Source organism: Corvus brachyrhynchos, unplaced genomic scaffold, assembly GCF_000691975.1.
Source record: "Corvus brachyrhynchos isolate BGI_N302 unplaced genomic scaffold, ASM69197v1 scaffold26, whole genome shotgun sequence".
Taxonomy (NCBI): domain Eukaryota; kingdom Metazoa; phylum Chordata; class Aves; order Passeriformes; family Corvidae; genus Corvus; species Corvus brachyrhynchos.
The window spans coordinates 14,240,103-14,258,805 of NW_008239324.1; the positions used below are offsets into that span (position 1 = coordinate 14,240,103).

The 18,703-nt window shown below is 50.4% G+C and overlaps 2 protein-coding genes across 2 annotated transcripts in view; both read right to left on the reverse strand.

Annotated features, from left to right (window-relative positions):
* The window catches only part of LOC103620336 (hydrocephalus-inducing protein-like), a 39,200-nt gene extending 25,760 nt beyond the window's left edge, over positions 1-13,440 (reverse strand). Inside the window, exons 1-14 of the mRNA XM_017740835.1 lie at positions 13,084-13,440; positions 12,287-12,603; positions 10,521-10,698; positions 9,932-10,024; positions 9,023-9,232; positions 8,043-8,177; positions 6,554-6,731; positions 5,875-6,035; positions 5,002-5,141; positions 3,813-3,949; positions 3,058-3,179; positions 2,787-2,972; positions 2,232-2,387; positions 234-473 (exon numbers count right to left, since the gene is read on the reverse strand). Of these exons, the coding sequence (XP_017596324.1) occupies positions 234-473; positions 2,232-2,387; positions 2,787-2,972; positions 3,058-3,179; positions 3,813-3,949; positions 5,002-5,141; positions 5,875-6,035; positions 6,554-6,731; positions 8,043-8,177; positions 9,023-9,232; positions 9,932-10,024; positions 10,521-10,698; positions 12,287-12,603; positions 13,084-13,125 (2,295 nt within the window). The 5' untranslated portion in view covers positions 13,126-13,440. The remainder of the gene's footprint in view (positions 1-233; positions 474-2,231; positions 2,388-2,786; positions 2,973-3,057; positions 3,180-3,812; positions 3,950-5,001; positions 5,142-5,874; positions 6,036-6,553; positions 6,732-8,042; positions 8,178-9,022; positions 9,233-9,931; positions 10,025-10,520; positions 10,699-12,286; positions 12,604-13,083) is intronic.
* A 1,038-nt stretch (positions 13,441-14,478) lies between these two features.
* LOC108448319 (hydrocephalus-inducing protein-like) lies at positions 14,479-17,951 on the reverse strand (the record flags this gene model as incomplete). The annotated part of the gene is made up of 3 exons (XM_017740836.1): positions 14,479-14,709; positions 16,293-16,548; positions 17,713-17,951. Coding segments are annotated over 3 exons (726 nt in total), but the record flags the coding sequence as incomplete, so codon positions are not given.
* Positions 17,952-18,703: the final 752 nt, after the last annotated feature.

Sequence of the window (18,703 nt, forward strand, 5' to 3'; positions counted from 1 at the left end):
GAAGAGAAACCATATGCAAGATTCCTTTTCTCGCCTTTCATCACACAAACAGACTCAGCAAACCATTTTCTCCCTCCTCCCAACACCACGAATTATTCAAGTCCTCCCACAGCATGTCAGCAGAGTTGGCTTTGCCCTGGGGATTGCCTCCATCTCCCTGGCACAAGCCTGGGAATGCTGGAGTACTGTGAAGCTTGGGCAGCATGTGCATGGGACCAGACCTGCCTTCTCACCTTCTCCTCCTCAAGGTACTGCTCATCAAAATCCAGGGAGTAAAACTCAATGGGGAACTTGCACGGGTTCTTCACCACCACTGTGGCCTCCAACCAATTGCTGCCCACCAGCACCCATCCCATCTTTAGTGCTGGGGGACTGAACTCCAACCGTGACTCCAGACCTTGTCCCGAGAGGTACAGCTTTAAGTAATTGCTGCTCCCACAAATGTTAACCTTCAGCTCATTCCTGTAAGACCTCTGAAAAGAGAAAAGTGCAGAAAACTCATCCATCAAGTCCCAGGTGACAGGACCCCAAATACAACTCTTGCCCCAAAGTCAGGGTGTTATCAGTCCCTCCAAGGTGAATGGAAACCAGGTATTTACTTATGCTAGGGGCTACAGTGTCTGTGTCCTGGGTTTGAGTAACTGGGATGAATCCTGGTGTGCACTGTGACCGGGTATTTGGGTATCAGATGGATGTACAATGGACTGTCAGATGTTTTCACCTAGTTATGCAGGAGTGCAAGGCCCATGAGAAGGGCCCTCAGGGTTACAGTGTCCAGACACAGTCCTGGCACTGCTGCATCAGGAAAATGTCAGCTCCAGGAGAGAGAGACAAATGAGTTCTCGCTGGCTAGAAGTAAGGGTCATCTTCTCTGCTTAGTGTTTGGTTCTGGTCAAAGCCAGATGCAAGATGGTTATATCTCTCGAGCAATTAAAGATCCCTGGCACTGTCTGCAGGCACAGAAGCACTTGTGTCCATCCTGGTACACACTGTCAGTTTCCAAGACCCAGTGGCCACTGGCAAACTCCTTTTGGGAATGCTCCATCCTTTAAGTTGAATCCCCAGCTGCATGGGAACGTGCAGGCAGGCCAGAGCCCCAGGGACTGCTGACAGCACACCACTACAGGTAACTGTCCTGCTGTACCCAGGAAGGTGTCTGGTGCCTGTTTTGTCTGTCCATTCCAGCAGCAGGATGAGCCTAGATTAGCCCTCCCAGGGTTATCCTCTGCCAGTGTGCAGCTGCTCTGCACCACGTCGCAGCTGCAAATACAGCCAGGCAAGGGGGAGGCTGAGGGGAGTTGGTGTGGCAGGACGTGTCCACCTCCTCTCTGCCACAGATGGTTGGTGCATATGCAAGAAATAACCCAGGCGGGTCACAGGCCCAGCAAGGGGTCACCTCTGGCACCAGAAGGGCTCAGGTCCCCAGCTAAGAATCAACATCTTAGTCTGGATAGCAAATGTGGGAAGAGATGAAAGAAAAATAAATATTCTTGACCAAAAGACACGGTTCTTCTGTCTAGAAAAGCCCACACAATTATCACAGAGACAGAAGCCTTCTACATGCACACAATGAAGGCGTGCAGAGTCTGGATGCAGAATCCATGGTTACTTTCCTGGGAATTGAGGGAAAGGATTTTGATGTGTGCTCCATCAGGAATTGGATGGTGAGAAACACTGGATCCTAAGTTATATTATTTCTTCGCTAGCTGTAAAATTAATGGTACCTTTAGCCCCATGTCTAACACTAGTTGTCTCTTTTTGCCTTATTCCTGTGTAGTAATAGTCTGTTTTAAGTCTTATGTCTGTTAGCTCTGAAGTCTATTAAATAATATTCATTCTATCATAGACTGAATCAGGCATTATTAAAGAACTTAGGAATGAGAGTGGGTTTTGGGATGCTGGCCATCCCTATAAAGCTACTGCCTGCTGTCAGAGGCCTGGGCAAAAGGCAGGGACTTATTTAAAGCCACATCATCCATTCAGAACAGTTGGGCACATCCCCCCCATGTGCCAAGAGGCAGCCACAGAGCCCTGATGCTCTCTGTGCAAGCTCCCTGTGGGCATTTCAAAGCACATCTCACAGGAGTGCTCTTTGGGGTGAATTGAACCACACTAAGAACGGGGCTTGCAGAAAGCTCCCCGTGGAGGCAGAGCTCATCCCACACTCTCTGCACCAGGCCCTCATTTCCAGGTGGCCCTGACACCCCTGGGCTGACACCTGCCAATCTCACCTCTTCCTTGGGTGCAAACTGGATTTCCACGTTCTGCCACTTTCCTGGACCAATGATTCCTCTGGAGGGCTTCACTTTGAAAGGACAGGGATCCTCCTCAGTCTCCTTCAGCCTGTCCTTCAGCTTTGGACGCATGGGCGGTAAAAAGGGTTTTTTCTGTTGGGCACAGAAACCAATTGTGGGAGGTCTCCTTGGTTGGTGAGGACAGAGCCTCAGTTCCTGTAGTGCTCTGAGACACTGGAATGGGGCTGAGAGCACCCACAGCCAAACCAAGTGTGGTCCCATAGCCTAGAGCTGGAGGGAGAACCTGCAGACAGGGCAGGCAGATGGGGAACTACTGTCCTCTGAGGAGGAGGAATGGGTGAAGATGGCAGAAAAGCAAAGCATCAGCTAATGGAACAGGTCCAGGCAAACCAGCCTTGATCTAGACCCTCAGAAGCTTCCTCAAACATGCTGTAGACCCAAGTGCTCAGGCAGCCGCAGGAGCAGAAAGGGCAAGAGACACCAAGAAAACCCAACCAAGAAGTTCCGCGTTCCACGTCGCCTGTGCTTTACCTCAGGCTTGACCTCAGAAATGAACCATTCACAGGGCACTCGGAACCAGTTGTAGAGCCGGACTGTCTCAACCTGGCACTGCCCAACGATGGTATCGTGGAACTGAAATCGGTTCTTGGAGAGGTCGAGCGACAGTCCAAACACTTTGGCACGGAGGTGGATGTGACGCGTGGGGCCTTTTGTTACCTGGAGAAGGACAGAGAATTCATATGAGTCCAGGTGACATCTGCTGCTGTGCCCAGCCTGCTGCCTGCCCAAAAAGCTGTGGTACCGTGATGGGCAGCACCACATCCACTTCTCCCAGTGGCTGGCAGGCACTTTCAAAGCGCACTTCAAACGACGTGGCGCATCTCTGGGGCAGGTACGTCACCTTTTCCAGATTCACTCTGAAACCTTGAACAGATGAAAACAAAGCAGCTGAGATACACAAGAAACAGAAAACGTGTCATAAGCACATTAAGGCCTTACAGGGGTCCTGGCTGAGAGGTCTGGGTAAAATCCCATGCCGTGCTGTGACCGGGACAAAAACCTAAAGGGTGCACCTGAACACCCCTCAGACACAGTGCACCACTGGGATGGAAGCGCAGACTTGCCTCAAGGCCTCTTTTGGAACCTGTTTTGATCCACCAGAGGAACTCAAAGGCTGTTTCCTCAAGAAAGGATTAACACAAGTGCTGTGACAGTGTCAACTTCAAACAAAGCACTTCTAAACCACAGCAGACCCCACTGGTTTGCAAAACAAGCCCACAGAATGCTGAAAGAAACTTGATGCTCATGGGAGCCAAGGGCAGAAGATGCCAGAGGTGACCAGGGTGATGAGCTCATCCTGCCCCTGCACTGAAGCATTAAGGCAATGGCAGGCAGGCCAGGTCCCCAGGCACGGCTGGCCAGGAGAGTTCAGGCTCTGAAGCTCCCATCAGGGACACTAAGAAGAAAAAGCTCAAAACCCTTAAGTTCAGTGGCTTAAGCTAATCTGTCTGAGACACCTCCTTCAAGCCCACAGGAAGTGTCTTCAGCACTGCCTACCTGTGTCCTGCAGGACAGATTGATCGACCTGTAAGGACGCTGCCATCGACCCGGGGTTGCTGATCTCCACAGTGCGTTTCTCAACGTGGCCCTTAAGGACAGCGCCCATGTCCAGGATGTACTCAGGCAGGTCAATGCTGGAAGAAGGAGTAAGGACAGTCCTTAAACCACAGCCCAGCTACATGTCCAAGCGGATGGAGGATGCAAATAAAGCGACTAATTCTGTATTCATTGCTGTAAAAACTCAACTCAAGCAATGAAACCCCAGACCTGACTGCCTGGAAATGACTTCAAGAAGTCACAGGGAGTGCAGGTCCTAGGTTTTATCACCTACCAATAGTACCTGAAAGTAAAATTAGTTTAAAATGGACACTGGTCACAGCTCCTCTGCTATGAAAAGCCAATAGAGGTGAGGACACTGGGCCTCCACTGGTATCAATGAAACTGCTTAGCCTGGTGTACAGCATGAGCCTGAAATTGCTTTGGAGTCTAGGATTTACGATTTGCCTGCACAGGAAATCTTCACTGCTCTGCAACCAGAACTCCCACCAAAGCAGCACCAATAAGCATAATAATCCATTAATACTGACAAAATTCACAGGAAGGTCCTTTCCCAGAGCAATCCAACTCAGGAAAGCACACAAATGATCTGTTTTGCAGAGCATCGAGCATCTTCTTGTAGAGCTTCCGGTGCCTGTGCTGCATTATGAAGGAGCACAGGGAAGTTCACCTAGATAAGACCTGCCACCCCACCAGCATGCAAGCCACCTGATTCTGGGGGTTTTAAAGGGTTTGCTGATGTGTGCAGTTCCCTGCTCCTTTTGTTTAGTGTGCTCTGTTAGTTGGAACAAAGACATCAGCTGGGAGTTGTCTCTTTCAGAGCTAGTCAACAGGGTCAGAATCTATGCTGTCTGGAAGGGCTTGAAGGTCTGCACAGGTCCCCTGAGCTCTAGGGCAGAACCCCACACTTGTGGGAAGCTGAGCAGTCCCAAGTTCAGCATGATGCTGGGGAAGGGAGGGCACTCAGTTGCTCACAGAGAGCGTGTCCCACCAGCCACCAGGGCCAGACCCTTTCTCAAGTCCCCAGCTATTGCCAGTTCTGCAGGCACAAGGAGCTCCCAGGAGCAGGGGGCACTGCTGGGTGTTACCCATGGGGCACCTCGAGATGGGCATGGGAGTCTCCACTCACTTGACAAGATTCTGGCGCAGGTCCTTGTCAGGGAACAATTTCTTGGTCTTTGGGCGACGGGAGGTGTGAGTTCTCTGCAGCTCCAGAGCAGCCTGCCTTATCAGCTTCTTCACCAGCTTTTTTTGTATCCAAGTGTCCCACTGAGGAAAGGGAAGACAGTGGCTGGTTAGCAAAGGTCCTTCCCAAGGCCCAGCTTGTACCTGATAGAGTATCCCAGCCTGCTCTTGTTGAGAGGGGGGGATGGGGTGCTCCCATCTGGCCACTCAGTGTCTGGGACACCGCCTGCTCTCTTAGCCAGGACCTCATCTCCAGGGAAGTAACTCCAGCATCTTTGCCTGCCCAGCCACTGTTAGCAAAGCTGATCTGGCCAGACACACAGACAGACAAGCCAGGAACCTGCCAGAGCTCCAGACACTCGCCTGCCCTCAGCCAGTGCCAAAGCAGCTTGGACAAAAGTTGTCTTGAAAAGGAACTGGGACCAAGCCAGTGCCTCTTGGAGATGAACACTGCCAGCACAGTCCCAGGGCACAATCAAGCAGCTGCTGTTCAGGTCTGTCAATCTGGCAGGGTTTGGGTTGGGACCAACAAACTGCCTAGCAATGACCTGCATCTCCTCCAAAGCACCATCAACTCCATCCCATGAGCATGGCCTTCAGGAGCCCTCCCTGGGGTAGCCAGGAAGCTGCTGCAACCCCAGGAGAGACCATGACCAGAGGGGCAGCCCCTGGGCCAATGCTGAGCAGACACATGGTCATGAGTGGGCAGGGAGGTCCCAAGTGCCATCAGGGCACCGGGAAGCTGCTGTGGGCTGCAAGGGGCTCAGGTGACATGGAGAGGGTGGCATGTGCCAAACAGGGCTGCAGCTGTTCTTACTACAGTGTCCGAGCCAAGCATGTGTGACTTCAGGTTCTGAATCATCAGGGTCTCAGCCTTCAGTGTCTCAGCCTTCTCCCAAACAAGTGATTTATCTTTTTGCTTGTATTGTTGGATGAATTTTATGAGCTCTTTCAGTGCCTCATCATAGTTTTCATTTCCTGAAGGAAGAAAACATCCACAAAGAGAAATGTTAGCAAAGTGCCAATCCCATTTAAGATGGGAAGTCCCACTTCCCCAACACTGGCCTCTCTCAGAAACAAACCCCTCAGGCCGTCTATGAAAAGTGGATGCTGCTGCTGCTCCTCTCTGAGTCCTCATGTTCACTCCCACCCATCTTGCTCCCCACAGAGCAGCTTCTCTTCCCCTGCAGTATCATGCAAACCCAACCCTGCCAAAAGCCCTGCCAGCCTCTCTTACAGCTTTCCCAAGCCTTTCTGTTTAGCCATCATCCTTCCAGGAGCCTGCCAGCCAGACAAGCTCTGCAGGATGGTTCCTGGGACAAAGCCCACATGGGATCCTCTGCTCAAGACTCATGAAGCAACCAGAGGGCTTGAGTTGGTCTGGGAGTCCTGCAACCCTCCAGGCTTGGTGGAGGTGGGCGTGAGCTGCCCTATGGGCATATGGTAGGGAACAAAACCAGAGGGGCCCTTCCTGGGGGCAGACAGGCAGTGCCCACCTTTGATGTTCCAGGGCAGGTTGATACTGGTAATGGGAAAAGACGCTTTTCCTTTCAGGCAGATATTTTCTGGGTCCATGTCAGCCACTTTGAGTTCATAAGTCCTGCAGAAGGCTCCTGGTAATCCTGGCAGGTAGGAGAATTTCAGCTCTTTCCTCTCACCAGGCCTAATGGAACCCTGCAGGTATGGGAGAACAGGGAGGCAATGAATCAGAGAGCATTTAATAGGGGATGGCTCAGGGGACAGATAGGCTTAGCAGAGAAGACAGGTTCTCATCTAGAAGAAAACATCAGACCACATCACTTTCTAACTTCCTTGTGCCCAAAAGCTCACACCTCCAGCCCCAGGGTGCAGTGTGTCCTCCTGAGGTCTGGCAAGGCTGCAGCCCCAGCACAGGCTGATGTGAGCATGGCTCTGCTGCTAATGGGGCGGCTTGCCCGCTGCCAGCAGGGCCCTGCCTCAACAAAAAAAGGCTCTTTGCTGCCACTGTGGAAGAGAAGTCCTGCTCTCATCCCTTGCAGGAGACAGGCATGAAGAAATGGGAAGGCCAATCAGCTTCCTCTTCCCACTTCAAGGAGGGACAAAGGCAGGCTTCGGCTCAAAGACATCCAGGCAGGACTGAGCAGCTTGGACAGTGGTGGGATGCTGCAAATACTTCTCCTTACACTTCCAGCCCCGCTCCTCCCTGGCCCCCTCACTGCCCCACAAAGCTGCTGCAGAGAAGCAATGCTGGAGAAGGGAGGGACCAGCACAGAGGCTGGGACAATTTCTGGCAAAGGAGCTTCAAGCCTACGAAAGGGATGTGTAAGTGCTGCTTAGCACTGGCAGCGGGGAGGCAGGGCCAAGGACTGTGTCCTGTGTGATCACACAGCCTGGCTAAGGCGACCCTCAGAAACGCTCCGGTGCCAGCACAGCCAGAGATCTCAGCCGTCAGGGTCCCCAGAGTGACTGTGAGGAACCGGTTTCATTTTTATTTATGCCTTAACGTATGTTATAAATCCATTTTCTGACATGGGGTGAAAAATTACTGTTGGGCTTGTACGTGTGCTGGAAGCCTTAACTCGTCCCACGTGCTTCTGTTACTCTCTCCGCTTCTTGTTTTCTCTCTCTGCTCTCTTTTCTATCCCCCGCTGGTCGGGACCATACCCCTTCTTTATCAATAAACATTTTCCAGATAGAATATTTGTTGCCTTTGTGCCTTGTTTTCGCCCGAGAAATCTATCAAAAAGAACTCTCCTCTACTCACAGCAGGGCAGGACAGTGACCAATACACTTGTGCCTCCCGCCGGTGTCTGCCGGAGAGCACTTGTTTGACCTTCTCTGCCCCCAGCAGAAATTGCTTGCAGTGATCTCTCTCTCATGGCTGGGTTTGGGGTTTCCCCCCCACACTTTTTTCCCCCTCTCTTCCCCACCCCTGCACCCCTTTTTCCCCTTTACTCTCCTGAGCCACCTGACACAGGGCTGGGGTCAGTCACTCGTGCTACTTACACTGCTGGGTTTGACTGTAAACACTCCATCCAGAGCTTGGTCTGCAGTGTCAGTGCTGGGGTTTAGCACCCAGTCGAATGGTATCTTGCCTGTGTTCGCCAGGACAACCTTGCTATGCTGAATTTCATTAAACATCTGGAGAGAAGGCATAGGAGAGGGAAGTTACAGAACCAGGCCTGCTGCTGGGAATCTCCTTCCTCTTTCCTGGGGTTGAAAGCAGACACATCGTGGGAGCAGGGACGGGGGAGGAGATACAGGCACTTGGGAACCTGGGGAACCCCCAGGCACAGGACACCTGCCCAGAAACAGGGAGCTCTGGCAGCAGACAGAGGTGTGGTAACAACCATGTCAGGGCCAGTAATAAGTGAACCAGAGGACACAGGTCCTGTGCACTCTGAGGGGTCACCAACAGCCAGGAGAAACAAAAGAGGTGGCACTGAGGCATTCCAGAAGAAAAGGCACCTGCATGCAAATAGTGGCAAGAAACATACAGGCCACAAGGGAGTCACACAAGGCCAGCAGCTGGAAATATCTGTGGGCTTTCAACTGCAAAGGAGTGAAGTGTGGATTACTCTGAGACAGTCTCTGCAACGACAGTGACTGGAAGCCAAACTTCTTCCCTTGATTATTGTGTGGATTAAGCAAGAGCTTTAGACAAGGGCACCTCCTTGGAGGTCAGGCTTTAGGAGTGGATCAGCAGAGGGATGTCTCAGGGACATGCCCCTCAGAGCATCCCCACTGGGACCCTGCCCAGTGTTAGGAGCTCTGAAAAGGAGGCATTCCCAACATTTTGGAGTGGGGTGGAGATGGCCGTTTTAAACCAGCTTGGATTCTGGACATATCCCTCAAAGGTTGTACTCCCAAGCCACAGAGCCAACAAAGGAGCTGGGAAGGGGAGGGAGCCCTGGAGCGAGGTGGGCCGGAACCTGCTGGCCATGGTTCCAAGGCAAGGAGCTGTGCCAGGGGACATGGCGCGGTACCTGGACCCCACAGTTGATCTCCTGGACACTCAGGAAGTAGCTGATGCGTGAGGCCTCCCCGGTCAGGTCCACATCGTAGCTGGGGCCTCCCTCCACATTGCACAGTGCCGTGACACGGGCAATGCTGTTGAGGTGGCCAAAGAAGCTGAAGGTGACCTGCTGGCTCTCTCCTGGCTGCAGTTCACCTGACAGTGGCAGGATCTTGAAAGCCTGGATGGAGGACAGGAGAGATTGAGGTGTTGAGCATGGAAATGGATGCAGAAGAGCAGCTTGGAGCGAAGTGCAGCTGTAGCTGGAGGGACCTATTCCTCAAACACAGCCAGAATCACCCAATTCTCATCCTGCATCCATGCCACTGACCAGTGGAGGGACCATGGGGAAAACCTCTCATACTCATGGATCAATGCATTAATTACACACTACATTAAAGTGAACTGGGATGTCTCCTGGCAGCAAGAAATTCTCTCTGATGCACAACTTGCCTTTAAAAAGCATTTCTTACTGCTTTTAGAAAAGGAGGAGACTCAGAGTGAGAGCTCTTGGAGCTCAGGGAGCTCAGGGAAGGACTCCAGCCCAGCTCATCTGACCTGAGGCTTTCCCCCTTGCTCTCTGATTTATATGCTGCTTTCTCAAGGTGCTACAGTAAAGCTCCTGCAAAAATTTCCTATGGACCCGATGAGGTCCAAGGGCAGCAATGGCCTCCAGAGGTGCTGCACAGCGTCCTTGGGCAGCCCTACAACATGTCCTGCACAGCCTCTCCAGTGACCAGTTGCTTCAGCAGCACTTTGTGATGGTCTGAAGGGATGTGAGGCTCCTCTGTGGGGTATGCTGAGGGCCACCAATGGGACTGAGAGCTACAGACCTGCTTGCCACACTGAAAATGTGGAAGTGAGACAGATTCCCACTTACCTGGTCCACTGGGATGGGATTGCAGTATAGCTCTGTGCATCTGAATGACAATCCTAGGGGGACGTTAGAGTTTTCACAAGTATATGGCGTCACCTGAAAAACAAGCCATTTTCCATGACAGCCACTTTAAAGTCTCATTTTGTAAGACAGCTCCAGGGCTGTATTGCCACCACTGCAATACCAGCTGTTGGGTGAAGGCAGAGGCCTGGAAACAAGTGGTCTGGCTGGGTTGGGAAGTGGGTACATGGAGATAAGGGTTCGTCCCAGCTTGCTCTGGGAAGGAAGCTGGAGATCTTATAATATCATCATGATGCAGATGAAGAGCTCATTTGACATTGTAAAGAAAATAAGCCAAAAAAATCCCACACTCAGCACAGGTCTGTAGGATCTGAGTGAGTGGGCTTCTCCGAGCAAAACTCTCCTATTTCTCCCTCCCCAGATACCCCATGTCCAGCCACTGGCCCTGCTGTCCAGCCCACCCTCAGGGCACAGGACAGCAGGGCAGCAAAAAGGGAGGTCAGCACGAGCATGACTTTTTGGTGGCAAAGTGGGAAGGCAACACAAGCAGTAGATGTACAAGAAAATCTACCTCTGTTCCTCCTTTAAGTCCTTTCTGTCTGGCAAGACACTGTGATTCTTTAATGGCTGGGGATGGCACCTCCACATTTCTAACCCTGAAGCGTCTGTGTTGAGGTGTCAAGCCATCCAGACGGGTTCTCTTCTCCTTTGGTGGGTGGGGTTGGAATTTAGGTGGGCAAGACTCATATCTGGAAAATAACATGACTATGAACAGGGACCTGCAGTGGGAGGGAGGGACACGTGCACAAGCAGCTCCTGGTCACGATGCAGCCCCTGGATGGGGGCTGGTGCGTTGAGCTCAGAAATGGTCTGATCCAGCCCTTCCCAAACCAGGCTGGAGCAGGTCTGTTCTAAGGGCAGCCCAGGGATGGTGCTGGGCTTGCAGCGGTGCAGCCAGCTGGTAACTGCTTGCAGTGAGGAACTACAAAGGACAGGGATTAACACCTTGTGGGGATGCAAAAAGAACAGTGGGAGAGGAAAAGACAGAGAAGACATGCAAAAAGGTGAGATTTGAGGCACCAAGGGGCAGACCTGGCCAGTGACGAACCAGCACAACCCCCGCAGTGCCCAAGGCCAGAAACTCTGCATCTCTACCCGGTATTTATCCGGAATGTTGCCCTGACAGTGTTGGGGGGGTTGGTTAACATTTTCCAACACTCCCAGTTGACTCAGGTCACATCCTCCATTTTCAATTGAAGCAGGTGCTCAGGGTAACTCTGCTTGTGTTTCTAATGCCACATGAGGGGCACAGTTGAGCCGTGCCTGCCTGACACCCTGCTGCAAGTGTTCCCCACACAGTCAAACACGACCTGGATGCTCCATTCCCAGACAGGAATTCAGTGCCTTTAATGACCTGCTCCCCAAAGAATAACTGTCTTTAGCTTTGTAGCTTGTTATTTAAGGCTGGGTTTCATTTCTGGATGAGAGGCTCTCTCACCATAACCCCCAAGAGATCCCTAATCATTTATTCCACTGTCTTTAGTTTTAATAAATGGTTTGAGGCAACTTCCCAGGACCATGGTGCCTAGACAACAGTATTTTTCACTCTAAAATGAAACTCTCTGGGAGCCAGGGAGTTGATGGGAGATGATGTGATGAACAAGTCCTGCTGCTGAGCAGTACAGAACCCATTAAGGGACATGTTGCAGTGGGGAAAAGTCAAAATGAGTAACAAGTGTCACAAAAAAAGGAAGGGAGTGAAGAATCCAAGGTGTCCACTGAAAGCTGACCCTTGGGAAAGAAATTGTCCTGGCACTAAAGGAGTTGTCTCAGAAAAGAAGGAAAGGGAAGGTAACAAGATGTTCAGCATCAGCCCAGGCACTAAGCAGCTCTTTCTCTGGTGTGAACTGGGACTTTCTGGGCATCCTCCAGCACAACTGCAGGGAGGAAGGCAAGGCGCAGAGAGCAGCTCCTCTGCCTGCAGACAGGACCCATCCCAAAGCACAGGGGCCAAAGGGCCTCCACCAGCACTGTGGAGCTGGGACTAGGAGCCCTTCATCAAGGTGGACATTTGCCTCAGGCCACAGAGGTCTGAGAAAGCAGCTTTCCCCCCCAGCTTTCCTTCCCAGGGGAAACCACTACGGGGGCTACACAGCACCAAATTGGTGGAAAACACCTACTCCCTGAGCATCCAGCCTGACCATGGCTGGTCAGTGTCACTTGCACAAGGGAAAGTCAGAAGCAATTTGCCAGATCCTAGGCAAACAGCCTTGGTCTTTTCCAAGTACAAACAGGACACCAGGAGGAGCTTCAAGGAGAGGGCAAAGGTGCACATACCTCAACTTGTTCACCTGGCTGTCCACATGGAATGACCAGTGGTACTTGACAGGAAATAGGCTGTTGTTGGTTATCTCCAGAGAAAGCACTTCTTCAGTGCCAGCTTTGATGCAGCCAAACTCCAGGGTGTTGGGCTGGATAAGGAGATTCGGGAAGTGGACTTCTCCCCGAAGGGTGATATACTCCTTGTAAGGATGGCCTCTGACCATGTCTATCATCAGAACCTTCTCTTGTTCCCAGCTATGAAAATCCAGTTCATAAGCTGGGTCAAATGCAATGTAGAGATGACTGGTCTCTCCTACATCCACTGTCACAGGCTGCAAGGAGATGAACAGTAATTAATCACCTGTGGGATGACAGGTCTGACAGCAGGAAACAGTAAACATTCAAAGTGTGACCCCAGCTTCTCAGTTCACCCTCATTTCTTTACAGTGAGGGTCTGACTGCAGGCACCACGCTCTGGCCCAAGATCCTCTCAGGCTACCCTTTCTGTGCTCAGCAGCAATACAAGGGGATGGCTGCTGGAGAGCTGGGATGCTTTCCAGGAGACACCTTTACTGCACACCTGGCCCAGACCTAGTTGCCTGCTCCCTTCTCCTTATGCCTTAAAGCCAGGATGGATCTTCTCAGTTCAGGTGAGATTTTGCTTCCTTCAGCAGCTCTGCTGATGCAGCTCAGGCCAATCCACTGCTGACACTACAGAATAAACTTCTCGACTCGAGGACCTCCCAACAGAAAGGCGGCACCACCACACCCCTCCTCTTCAAACCCCCCTGGAGGAGACCAGGGCTGCTCACCTGGCCAAATGGGAGGGGCTGCTGGTCCGCATCGCAGACCATGAATGGCTGCTCCAAGTACAGCAGAAGGTCGAGTGGCAGGGCACAGGTGTTTTTTAAAGACAAAGGCTGGTACTGCAAAGTCAGCTCATCGCTGGGTTTCTACAACAACAGGAGATAAGGAAAAACAACCTCAAGTGGCCACAGACCTCCTCCTGCTTCTGCTGCGTTTCACATTTTTCAGCCCCAGAAGTGCATCCATCTCTATTTACCCTTTCTATCTGTTTCTACCCTTCCAGGAGATTTTTCTTTATAGCAGATGCTTTCCATGTTTAGAAACCACAGCATCCTCCGGGGGACAGGGAAACACTCTCATGTACAGATGAGGGAATAGACCCCTGAGAGGAGGCAGCTGCTTGAACAAGATCTAAAGCAGAAAGCGAATCCAGAGCATTGGTCTCTAGTTTTGTCTCTCTATTGAGCAGAACAGCGCTAGATGATCTTCACTCATGTACAGTCATTTCTTACAACCTTATTGGCTCTAGCAGCCTCATAAAAGCAGTTCATCTGCAATCTATGTCCTTGCTGCCCTTGCTACAGGGACAAGGTGGCTTCAAAGCTCTGATCAGCCTAGGCTCTTCCTTCCTGTCTATGCATTGTGCTGGGCTTCCTGCATGTTTTAGAGAAATCAGAGAGTTTGGGAAACTAGTTCTGGATGTACTGATACCAAACAGGTGCCGTGCCATAGTATGTGATAAACCAGTGTGTGTGGCATTGAGCAGAACCCAGGCACAATCAGGAAGAGCTGAAAAGCTTCTAATTACATCTGAACTGCCTGTTCCAGGGATTCTGTGATTCAGTGGAAGCCTGGGAACCAGAGGAGAGGCCTGAAACTACAGAAACCAAGTAACGAAACATCTCTTTTTCAGACAACTTGCAGGAGAGGGAAAGATGATGCAGGAGATGGGATCCAGAGACTAAAGGGCACCTGCTCTATCCCAGTGTTATCATCAGTGCAGCTGCAGGATGACTGGGGGTCCTTTGAGGCAGGTGAGGCTTGGGGAAATGCACAGAGCTATACCATATAGCTGTACCCTATAGCTATACCATAAAGCATTCATGCCAACAGCAGAGAAGGCAAAGAGACACAGGAGATGACGGGTTTTTCCTTGAAAGCCTGAGGAATTCCCAGGAATCCCCATTTTCCCCAGCTTCCTTACAGCATCAGTGTTTAGACATCACCCTGCCTTGGAGGATCCTCAAAAATCTCCCTTTATAGTGAGAAGAGAAACTGGCATTTCTCTGTAAGTGGCCACGATCCCCCTTAGCAGTGCAGCTGTTACTGCAATTTTACTTCGGGGAAGTTAAACACCAGTCTCATCTCTAAAAGCATCCTGACTCACTTTACAAAGTGCCTCAGGAAGGGTAAAGAGGGGCTTTAACACAGGCACACACCCTCCTCAGCCATGCTGTTAAATGCCAGGATGCAATCCAGAGACTTACCTTCTCCACTCGGAAAAAGAATTCTTTGGCTGATACTTCTATAGAGGGATGAATAAACTCGCAGGTAATGACTGTTGCTGTTACCGGCTGTGCGGTTGTGCTTTCCCCAATGATGGCTTCACACAGCACGTAATTCTGCACCACCTGCATGCAAGAGACGCTTGTCACCAGTGGTGCTGGCATCCAGCAAATTGGCTCACCACCCACCACGGGCCCTATTCCTGCCACAGAGTTATGGTCACTGCCCCCTTTTCTTCCTGTGATGCAGCTTATTTATTCTGCACTCAGTTGTCTCTAACACTGCACCCCAACAGCCACAAAAGGCACTTGTGAGACCCTCCCTCCCTTCTCACACAGCTTTTGTCTTACTCTGTGCATACTCCCGATAAACCACTTGGTACTTGTTTAATTCACTTTCTTCTTGGGCTCCTAATCTAAGTGTAACTTATTTCTCTGTCCTTCCTTGCTGACTCAGCATGCAACACTGTTTGCCCAAAAAGAGCAGTATTTCCTTCCACCCTAATTATGTTTGGTCTTTGCATATTAAGTGTTTTAATTAATTAATTCTGAGTTAAGTATTTTTAAATTGAATGTTAAAATTAACATCAGCCCAGGTACAAAAATCAAGTTCCATTATCAATATTTTCAATTGTTCAAAGTAGTTTATTAAAAGAGTTGCACTATTCCCAGTTAAAAATCCCCAGTTAAAAATCCCCAAGTTATGCTCCCTTCTCAAACTTCAAACCACATGTACACCACAAGAGTTATCTTTCCCATGTTTACTGTATACTTTTACAAGTGTTTTAAGATGTATTGGATGTATAAGTGTTTTAAGATGTGTTGGATGTATTTTAATATTTTTTAAAGTGTTTTTACTTTGCACCCTAACTCAAAGCCTAACTCCAAAACTCCAGTTTCTAACAGCCAGCAGCTATTTGGAGCTCCTCAACCGTTACCCTGCAGGCAAGCTCCATGGCAAACTGAATTTTAATGACGGCACTTTACCACCCTCATCTCAACTGATACCGCCCCTCTGACAACGACGAGCTATTGGTGGGCTGAGATGATTTCTCAAAGGGAAAGCACCAATCATTTCAGGCCAAAGAGGCGGACTGTGGGCAGACTGGGGCAGAGCAAAGGCACTATAAAAGAATGAGACAGGCCTCAGAAAGTCAGAGCCCTGCAGGCTAGCTGTGGGTGGAGATTGGTGCTGAGCACTAAAAGCCTAACTCCTATCAAGGAGCTTTTAATAACCTTTTTAGACTCTTGGATCAGCCAAGAGTCACCTCAGCACTGCAAGTCCTTTTTCATCATCCAAGGTCCAGTGCTGTTTCAGCCAAAGATCTCAGATCCCTGCACTCCTGGGACATACCACCTATCGAGCCATAGGATCCCAACTTTTGTATTTTTCTAATTTTTGTAATTTTTCTGCTTTCAATAAATTATTTTGATTTTTAATTTAACTAAGAGTTGTCGCTTTCCTCACACACCCCTATTTTGGGATCAGCACTAGGTTTTGGTAGCTGTGAAATCACATTAAAGCTTTAGCTGGCCTGATGGTGGCCAGCAAGGAAAGCAACTGGTGCTGCCATGGAAATGTGTGGCCTTAAACCAGTTTCTTGACGGCTCCTGCTCATTTTTTCAGGCAAATGTCAAGGGACTGTGGAACAAGCCCAGGGGAGGGGATCTGATGGTTCCCCAGGCTCAGCCCTTGGTGGGGACCTCACCTGCGGAACGCTGGAGAAGCCTTGCACCACCACTTCAGCTGACTCGCCTGGCTGCAGCTCCACTGACCGTGGCTGCAGCTGAAACAAGGGGGTATGTTTGGGGCTCTGGGAATCCTCTTCGTTCTCGGAGCTACTGACGGATGTGAGGCTCTGGGCCTCCTCCTCAGGTGGGCTGTAACATTTCACGGTCCAGTAGAGCTGATGGAAATGGTAGCCCGCGTTTGTGAATTTGAACTGACGAAAGCAGGGAATGAGGCTAGAAGAGAAGACAAGATGGAAAATAGTATGGGAGAAGCTATATTTCCCTGGTCATCAGACTGCTCCCAATGAACAATTTGAGGTGTTAATAGCTTGGAGACTGTCTTCATTTCCAGGTCTTAATGTGGACGAGAAACAGTGTCTGATAAGCTGCCCTTCTGATGTCATCATTGCAAAGAGAAATATGTTTATCATGGCAATGTAGCATTTTCTAGGAGACACTGACAGGACCTGGTGTTTTCCTCCAAAATGTTTGTTCTGGGGCAATTAATCCTGTTACTGTATTTTGTATTAATCTGTGCCCGAAACTGTTACTGAGTCTTTGAGATCCTGCACTTGGGGACCTTGTGTGTGGGAGTATGATTGCAGGCATTTTTAAAAACCAGCTCGGAGGCAGTTTCTGGATGATCCCAGCAAGCTGGCAAAAATTGGCTGCCTACTTCAGGAGAGGAAAGCAGGGGAGCAGGGCCTCTCTATTTCGTGACAGCTTTGGTTTTGCACTCGTAGCCATTCTTAGAAACTGCATTTTGCAATTAGAAACTGTTTTGAAGTGAACTTTGTAAATTCTGCTGGCAGCAGCGAAAAAAATGAGCGAGGTCCTGGGCAGAGCACAGCAGCAGCAGCAGAGCCCACAAATGGCATGAGGAAGCAGCAGCAGCAGTGGCACGGACCCCACGCAAAGCAGCAAGTTTCCATCTGCCTCTAGAACTGCTCTGTGGGCTCCTGCCTTCCCGGTGGGGGTTGTCACCATCCTGCCTCTTTGTTCTGGGGGCCCCTGGTTGGGGAGGTGCCATTTTAGAAGGGAAGGGTGTGATGCCATCTTCCCTCAGTCCCTCAGCCACATGGCCGCCTCATCCGGGCGCCATTTCGGGAACCTCTTTGTTCTGTGGGAGTCTGCGAGATCATTACTTGATCAAATGAGGACATAAACATATTAGAAACAAAGACAATTCAGTGGCAATTTAGCAACTGGTTTCCACTTCAGTGGCTTTTGAGGGTATCTAACAACTCTCAACTGGCCATCACACGTTTCTAAAGGAATCTCTGCCTTCAGGGAAGGAGTCAGGGCTTTGAACACTAAAGAAGATCTTGCCGGAAGGATGACAGCAAAACTGCTCCTTGCTGAGACAGGAGGAGAGGTGGGAGCAGAGAGCTCTCCTACCTGAATTGGTATCCCAAGTTGATCTCCGGAGCGAATGGTTTGTCGGCGACTATGGTGGTGCCAATACCCCAGGCCATGATCGTGAAGGTGGTCAAAAGGCTGTCCCCAATGAACAGCTCCACCTCATCAGCAAAAAGCCCGGTGTCATTCAGGATTGCTGTGACAGTCACAAGAATCTCAGACCTAGGGGATATCGCTCCTTCACTGGGATCAATAGTGAAGACGTTGGGTTTGCGAGTCTGTAAGACAAACATAATATGCATTTAGGATAGAAACCATACACCCTGATCTCTTGTGGGATATAAGAAAAGGAAAGACTAAAGAGGGGAGGATAAAAATCATAAAGGCTTAATTTGTCTATAAGTTACAGTATCTGGCAACAGCAGACCTTATACAACCTGTATTTTCTCCTCCTTTAACGGACTCACCTAATTAACCCAGTTTTGTCCAACCCAAGGGATGCTTATCCTCAGGAGAGTATTCCTTCCCCAGTCTTTCTCTGGAGTGCGTGCCAAGGAAAGCTACTTTCTCTCTCCTGGCTTATAACAAAGGCTCAAGGCCAGAGGAAGCCAGGACTGCTCAAATCCCACCCCAGCAGCCACATGGCTGGAGGACACTGCTGACAGCCTCAGGAATAACTCTGCAAAGCCAGCTGAGCAAAACCCCAAAGTCTCCTTTCCCAAGTCAGTGCTTTTCAACATCCCCTAAAGGACCGAAGCCCTCGCTTCCCACTGACCATCAGCTGTAGAGGGGTGCCCCAGTGCCCTCTGCTTTGGAAAAGTCAGCTCTAAATGGTAAGAGCAGAGCAGGAAAGCAGGAAGCAGGAAAACACCTGCAAGGCGTGCCCTGTGGGCATGGCATGGCCTTCCTAAGCATTCTCATCCTCTGGTTTCTCATGGACCTCCCTCTGCAGATGGGGCAGGAGAGCTGGAAATGCCCCGGGGAGGGAGCAGAGGCCTTACAGCAGCACAGCTGGACTGACACAGCTCTG